The 8,055-nt window shown below is 33.9% G+C and overlaps 1 protein-coding gene across 13 annotated transcripts; it reads right to left on the bottom strand.

The window, feature by feature from the left end:
• Window positions 1–335: 335 nt before the first annotated feature.
• LOC112772513 (uncharacterized) lies at window positions 336–6,129 on the bottom strand. Of its 13 annotated transcripts, XR_011876276.1 has the most exons (12): window positions 6,009–6,128; window positions 5,821–5,914; window positions 5,628–5,727; window positions 4,162–4,278; window positions 3,433–3,518; window positions 3,041–3,153; window positions 2,785–2,845; window positions 2,544–2,624; window positions 1,515–1,700; window positions 1,329–1,378; window positions 679–754; window positions 336–564 (listed from the first exon to the last, which is right to left on the bottom strand). XR_011876276.1 is itself a non-coding variant. In XM_072225379.1 (9 exons), exons 5-9 carry the CDS (start codon window positions 3,115–3,117, stop codon window positions 1,690–1,692), a joined length of 363 nt encoding a protein of 120 aa, XP_072081480.1. In that variant the 5' UTR covers window positions 3,118–3,153; window positions 4,162–4,278; window positions 5,628–5,727; window positions 5,821–5,914; window positions 6,009–6,128; the 3' UTR covers window positions 1,550–1,689. The 13 variants fall into 13 exon arrangements, 5 of the variants coding, with proteins under 5 accessions (XP_072081480.1, XP_072081478.1, XP_072081476.1 ...); XR_011876281.1 differs by lacking the exon at window positions 2,785–2,845 and having other exon boundaries at window positions 3,433–3,567; XR_011876280.1 differs by lacking the exon at window positions 2,785–2,845.
• Window positions 6,130–8,055: the final 1,926 nt, after the last annotated feature.

Here is an 8,055-nt window from a genome sequence, read left to right as displayed (position 1 = left end):
ACCATTATAACCGCCATTTTTACCAGGTTATAATGGCATCTTTTATGTTAAAATGGCAATTTCTAGCCACCGTTTTTACTAGGTTATAATGGCATCTTTTGTGTTTAAAATTGCAGTTTTTAACCGCCGTTTCTTCCAGCGTACAATGGCATCGTTTTCATTTAAAATGGGGGGTAACCGCCGTTTATACCTAATTATGATGACAATTTTATGCTTTTTAAAATAAGATTAAAACTACCAATTTAAAGTGATATTTTCAAAACTCACTTAAAAATCTCGTAATAACCAGAAGGCATAATCATAAATCAAACATTATATAACTCCTAAACAAAATATTAATATAATATATAATTTTTTATATTGAAAATCAAAAGTAATAACTCCTATGCAAAACCTTGTCTTACTAAACTTACTAAAATACAAACATTGCAATAAAAAATCTACCATCCAATTCCCTAAACTATATTAATATCTAATAATGTATTTAAATCATCTAATAAGTGCTATTTTCACTAATTAAACTCATTTTCTTCTCCTTCATGTCCACAGATACTGATTCAACCCCTGCAAAAGTAAAATAAAAATAAACAAATAAATAATTACTACAAATTAATTAAATGTTATTTATTAATGTGCTGAATAAAATAAGAGATGCGATGGTAGAATTATTTTAAGTACCTGAAATGCCAGAGACAATTTTCATAGTTTTTTGCTTGGTTTTGTCATTGTGTAAATCCAACTTCAACACAGCTTTCTGTTAACACAAATCAATAAAAGATTTTATTAGGACTAATATTAACATATCATATATGAAATGAAATAATTAATAATAAACTAAATACTCATATATACTTTATTTAATGTAGGATAAACTTCTAACTAACCTTCATTGTTAATTGAGAATATTTGAGAGCTAAATAATATATATTATTTATGCGTCTTTCTCTTGTTTCTATTGTTTCTATTGATCCCAATATTTACTAATTTACTAACTAAACATGAAATATATGATTTTGTTTGGTTAGAATCTTAACACAAAAATACAGCAGGGCATGCATATATATATATTTGGTTATATCAAGACAAAATAATTTACAAAGAAAATAAAATTTTTTATTAAAGTGTGCAATAATTTTATTTTATTTAAAAAAACACTAATATCTATTTTTTAGTATCCTTTTCCATAACCCCCATCTTTTTCTTCTAGCTATGATCATCTAAAACATGATACTATTCTATTCCTTTTCCTTCATCAACCTTCACAAGTTCAAGTTCAAAAACGAGGTACATATATATATGAAGTAATTAGTGCTAAGAACCCTTCTTACCCGGAAGCTTCATGGCCAAAAATCCGAGGAAAAGCGCGCTGAGCTTCATTCTTTAATTTGGTACAGAACAGAGAAGAAAGGGGAAATAAAAAATAAAAACAATATGAGAAAATTACATGTAGATCATATAACTTTTATTAATTCATTAATTAATAATAAGAGATTATAACATATATTTATATGTACCTTAGCTTTCCAACATGCTAGATCGGTATGACATATTGAAGTGTAGAGGATCTTGATCCGAACCTCCATTTTCTGAGGAAGATGAACAATAATATTATGGCAGTTACCTAAAAAGTTTCTGTCATATGCCTACTAGTTCTCTGGAAAGTATTTTTCTTCATCACTGCAAGATTTTTCATCTCATGACTGTAAAAGAAGAAAAGACAAAGGGGTCAATGTTTATAAAATAAAATTATACAACAAAACAACCATAATTATATTACTAATTTATTTTGCCCAACTTATGATCATTGATATGACCAAAAGAAATTATTCTAAACCTTAAGGCCCCTGCTTCTATCTAGAAAAACCAAGCAAGTTAGTTAGTTAATTATCTAAATATTTTAAAACATATAGTCAAAGCAAGTTAGTTAGTTAATTATCTAAATATTTTCCTTTAATATTCACTATTCCATCTTGTGTGTACTCCTCACTCCCAACACTTCCTTTCAGCTCTTCTGCTCTCAGACTGTGGCTTGTTATCGTTGTCCAAGAAGGCCAAGGTGCTGTCTGGGATGACATCTCCAACTGTAATTGGAGCCATTTGAGGAACAGAGGATGATCACATTTTTGTTTTGTGAATTTTTAAACAGCTAAATACCCACTACAAATATAATATAATAATATAACACTATTAAATATACCGCAAACTAAAGCTATCCACTAATTCAACATCTTAATCTTATGAACATAAACAAGCACTAGACCCATGTTAACTCTAACACATGCATTTTGGTGCAACTTAACACAAGAAAGAAAAAGAATGCTAGAAAAAAATATTCAAAGTGAGATCCTGATATGGTTGAGAAATATTCAAGCATGCTGGAAAAAAATAACCTACTAAATGATAAAAACAATGCTCATCCATCAATATATAACTTCTTTTTAATCTTGAAAGGTTGATTCTGAACTAAACTACTTACATAACTAAGACATGGTGATTTACATATTATAATGCAGAAAATAATAGATCAAGTTTGAGAGTGTTACATTTTGAAGCCTTTCATACTCCTCTTGGCTAAACTTTGTAACTTGTGTCTGCTCACCCAGTGCAGCTTGTAGTCTAAAAATCTGAGTTATAAAGAACTGTTATTACCGAGACGTATGAAAAGGATTCAACAAAAATTGGTTTAACAAAAAAATATAGTGGTTTAACTCATTCTTAAATGAGGAATTGGCAAAAAGATAATGTTGTAACCCTGTAACTACATATCAGATAAAGGGCTTTCACCTCCTCAACGAGATCTGTTCTAGGCATCTTGTTCACCGTATCGGGGGAGAACGTATTGTACCTAAATAGTAAATTGAATCCCATATATACAGGACATACTTCAGCCACACAGGAAATTCTCTATATACAACTAAGAAGCTTATTCCTAGAACATACTTCAGCCACACAGGAAATCCTCTATATACAACTAAAAAATGATAAATTAAATTAAATTAAATTAAACATTATAAAAATAGTAGTGGAAAATGGAAGGTACTCGAAGTTCCATTCAGCACAGACATAAGGACCAATGCGAAGATGAGCATAGAGACCAGCTTTTTGTATTATCTTCATGAATCTCACTAGATCGTATCTTCCTTCAAAATTGCACTGAGTTGAGTAGCATGTAAAAAACACAATAGACAAAAATCAAATACCAAATAGATAAGCATGCATGTCTATTCTCTAGCTCAAAGAGGGTAGGTACAAAAAAGGAGCTTATAATCTTATTATTAAATATTAAAAATAAATAAATGATAATAACATCTATTGATGAAAAAGAAACTGAAATGAACAAGGACAGTGTTGATGTGATGACTAACCATCATTCGGATCTGATTATTGCAAGTTAATTACAATGAAAAATATTAATTAATAAATAAAAAATACTTAATGAAAATTCTGATGGTTTCCCCAAAATTGCACTTTGTATTGGCATTCCTACTCCACTTGTAAGAGAACCAGAATAGGCGCATCTGTTCCATTTTGGAGGAGATATTATTACTTTTTTTCTTTCATTCTTTTCTATACACATCAAGAAAAAAAAGGCACCATTCTAGATTATTAATTAAAATCAAGAAAGAATTAGTATTTTCATTAAATATTTTTACCATAATATCTAAATTAATAGATATCCGACCATAAAGTAATCCTATATATATAATAACCAATATTTCATCAAAATATAATTTGCACACAACCTAATTAAAGGCACACACTTGAAAATCCATTAACCTCTATAAATATTAAATCTTACTGCATTTGTCAAGTGCAGAAAAGGTATCACTAAATAAGTAAATATGTGTACTTCTCCTATAGTACTGCTTCTACTTAATTAATTAACTTGCATGTAATTGTAATTTTACAAGAAAAAATTATAATTCGGAATTAGACAATTAAATTTAGCACTAATCTGATTATTGCAAGAACACCTATACTGGAAAATTATTTCTACTTTCTGAATTCCAACTCATACTAATACTATGCAGCTACTTGACTAACTAAACTAAAATTCTGTCAATCAATTGCCAACAATTTATAAAAGGCTTATCAATTGATCCTAACTGTTTAATTTCACTTTTGGAATAGAAAACCAGAAACAATAACCAGTTAGAGTACCTGAAAATGTGATCAAAATCCTCCACTGCAATGTTGGCTATGGTCGAGTACTTGCTATCAAGAACACCGGCCAAGTTAACGAGAATGTTAACCGTCGAGTCGAATTCGAGCAATTTTCTTAACAACAACAGTATATGAACACAAAATAATATTAGAAATTCAAAGCATCTAGAATTTTGAACACAAAAATTAATATTAGAAATCAATATATGACAACAACAGTAACAACCATTAAATCTTATTCTATCTCAATAAGCAACGACTTAAAGAAAAAGACTAAATAAAGAAAATCTTCGATAATAAACAGTGAATAAATGGAGAAGACAATAAAAGGGAGTAAATAAAAATAACTGAACAAGAAAAACAGTTAATAATTGATAAAATAAAAAGATTCAATTGCAGATTTGATTAGAATATTCAATTACTTAAAGCTCCTTTATTTTTCTTCTAATTTTTAATTTATTGACCACATCGTATATCAATGGTTTCAAATTGTCTTAAGAAACTACTGTAAATTGCAATTACAAATGTCTACTTCAAACATATTAATACCGTGTTTGCCTACACTTAATTGCTTATTAAAATTAACTAAGAAAATATAAAATCTAAGCAGATCACCATTACGCATATTAAGTTTTTTTTTTTAAATAAAGTTCTATAATTTCCAGAAAAAGTTGATTTGATATTCCAAACATCATTATCGAATATGACAAATTATAATTATAGAAATATATCAAAATAAAGTTGCAGCTCACAAGATATACGCACTTGAAGTAAGCAGAATATTTATCAAATCTGATTTTAAAAAATAAATAAATCATGCATCTGTAAGCAGATTGATTATTCTTAACACTAAAACAAGAGAGACAGATTCTTCGTTTTCATTTTTTTCTCCAAATTTTTTTGGAATGTTAAAGTGAAGATAAATTACATAAAAAGTGAAGATAAATTACATAAAAAGTGCATATAATTAGATAACTAATTCAACACCTGTATGAGTATCTGATTAATTTGTTTGTTAAAAATGATTGTGATAAAATGTTTCTGCAATATTTTAAGTAGTATCACTAGAATAATAAACAGAGCAGTGTATCCCAAAGGATTCAGAATTTTCTTCTCTACAGATAAACAGAGCACAAATATAAACAATCTAGAATAATTTTAAGAAGATAACAACGCATAGAAAGTTAATCACACGAAAAATCTGAAACTTAATAAGTAATCACAAATAAAGATGTAAGCTTTGTGAAACTAAGCTATGACAGATTTTTTCTAAGATCTGAGATCGGAGATCCGAGATCGGAGAAACACCTTAATAGAAGTAAGCAATAGAAGATCTGTGAGAGAGAGAGAGAGAGAGAGAGAGAGAGAGAGAGAGAGAGAGAGAGAGAGAGAGAGAGAGAGAGAGAGAGAGAGAGAGAGAGAGAGAGAGAGAGAGAGGAGGGGGTAAAGTCACGAAAGAAGACCTGAGATCGTCGACTGGTTGAACAGTATCACCCCAACCGGCGTCAATCACCCCCGCACCAACGTCAATCCAATGCTTCAACGGAAGACCCGATCGTGGAGCTACAGAGAAACAAAAACCCCCAAAAATCAGCACCAAAAACAATTTTAAAACCCTAACCCAACCAAAAATGAAGAAATCGGTAATTTAATCACCAATGCGGGCATAGGTGCCTTCTGGAATTGAAATGCACTGAGGTTAGTAGCCACCAGATCCTTGCCTCTCGCCGGAATCTTCGTCTCTACAGCACTAACAGAGAAAAAAAATAAAACAGCGTTTCAGTTTCGGCTTCGGCTTCTCTAACAGGGTCATTGTTTCAGTTTAACTTGAGAGGGAGAGGTACTTGGAGAGATTGTAACCGGCGGAGAGAGGAGAAGCCCTAGAGGGAAGAACGGCGTTGTCGGAGACGAAGGAGAGATAGAAGGGAGATGAGAGCGTCGTATATGGTTTCTTTGAATGAGCTAGGATTGTGTTTTTTTTTTATATTTTATATACGTTGAAAACGGCGGTTCAAAACCGCCGTAATCACCAGAACCGCCAAAATAAACAAAGTCAATTACGGCAGCAATAAAAATTGCCATAATGTATGGATATTATGGCGGTTTTTTAAAATTGCCTTAATATCAATGCCATTTTAATCTCTTTTTTTATAGTGAGTGCGAATTCTCTTAATCTGCGGCCACACAGCCACCGCACTGCCGGAGGTACCCCCACCACTCTCAGCCCTGTTCGGCCACCATTGCTACGACCACCCTCATCATCCGCATCATTGAAGTCCCCAGTACTTGAAAAGGGACCCCCTGGCTCACAAAGCGGGAGTAATACTCCTCATCGTCGACTCACAGCTGCCGAGATTAAACAACGGCGCGAGAAGGGACTTTGTTATTATTGTGATGAAAAGTATTCGGTGGGACATAAGTGCAAATCATCCTTTCTACTACTGGTGGGAGGTGAAGAAATGGATGAGTTACTTCATGGGTGGCAGACCGAAATGACTAATCCAGAGGGAGACTCGGTCAGCTTGGGAACACCCATTCCGGAGGAAGGCGTGGTGGAGATAAGCTTCAATGCCATGGTGGGGGTGTACCACCCAGAAACTATTAGAATTGCTGGAACCTGTGAAGGGAACCCAGTAATGGTATTAGTGGATGGGGGGAGCACCCATAATTTCATGAAATCAGCGACAGCAAGGAAAGTGGGCTTACCAATCACTCAAGTACCGCAGTTGAATGTATATGTTGGTAATGGCGAGTGTATTGGCTGTGTTTCCAAATGCAATCAGGTGCCGCTGCATATGCAAGGATTTGGATTCCGGTTAGAAACCTTCATTCTTGATATCAAGGGAGCCGATATTGTTTTGGGGGCACAATGGTTAATGCAATTAGGTGATGTAACAATGAATTATTTGAATTTAACAATGGAATTCGTGGTAGGGGGACAGACTGTAAAGCTGCAAGGTGAGCGGTTGTTCCAGCCAGGGGCAATCGGAGGTAGAACTCTTAACAAGATGGTCACTGCCGATGTCATCGCTTCCTTCCTTCATTTAAGAGTGCTGGAACCGAATGAACTGGAAGCCACACCAGAACAGTAAGATCAACAAGTGCAGCAAGTATTGGAAGAGTACCAAGAGGTGTTCCAAGAACACACCGAATTACCTCCACCCAGAGAAATTGAACACCAAATTCACCTCCAACAAGGAGCAGACCCGATAAATGTACGCCCCTATCGTTACCCACACTATCAGAAGGAAGAGATTGAGAAATTGGTGGAGGAAATGCTACAGGCAGGGGTTATTAGAGAGAGTCACAGTACTTTCTCCAGCCCAGTATTACTCGTACGCAAGAAGGATGGGAGCTGGCGTTTTTGCGTGGACTACCGCGCATTGAATGCAATTACCATTAAGGATAAGTTTCCGATCCCAAATATTGATGAGATCCTTGATGAATTAGGTGGTGCCGAGTACTTTTCCAAGATTGACCTCCGTTTTGGCTACCATCAAATTAGAATGCGTGAAAGTGACATTCCGAAAACAGCCTTTCGAACACACTTGGGACATTATGAGTTCATCATTATGCCCTTTGGATTAACCAATGCCCCCTCCACATTCCAGGCTACTATGAACAAATTGTTTCGTCCTTATATTCGGAAATTTGTAGCGGTTTTCTTCGACGACATTCTCGTTTATAGCCGGTCCAAGGAAGAACACCTTGGCCACTTGCACACTGCCCTATCAGTGCTGCAACAGAACCAATTTGTTGCCAAACTTTCGAAATGTGTCTTCTGTCAAACCCAAGTAGAATATCTTGGTCATGTGGTTAGCGGTGCCGGGGTGCAAGTAGATGCTTTCAAGATAGCCGCCATAATTGAATGGCCAAAACCAACCAGCTTGA

Source organism: Arachis hypogaea, chromosome 18 (genome assembly GCF_003086295.3).
Source record: "Arachis hypogaea cultivar Tifrunner chromosome 18, arahy.Tifrunner.gnm2.J5K5, whole genome shotgun sequence".
Taxonomy (NCBI): Eukaryota; Viridiplantae; Streptophyta; class Magnoliopsida; order Fabales; family Fabaceae; genus Arachis; species Arachis hypogaea.
The sequence above is the reverse complement of the archived record's forward strand: the minus strand, read 5'-3'. Positions and strand labels throughout refer to the sequence as shown.

Bases quoted from the DNA above. Each gene is read 5' to 3' on its own strand.
- LOC112772513 (XM_072225377.1), bottom strand. From the start codon at position 3,117: ATGAAGATAATACAAAAAGCTGGTCTCTATGCTCATCTTCGCATTGGT. The intron at 2,846-3,040 runs GTACCTTCCATT...TTTACTATTTAG, and splicing joins TGTGCTGAATGGAACTTCGA to GTACAATACGTTCTCCCCCG. The intron at 2,082-2,543 runs GTAACACTCTCA...CTCCAATTACAG, and splicing joins AGTATGAAAGGCTTCAAAAT to TTGGAGATGTCATCCCAGAC.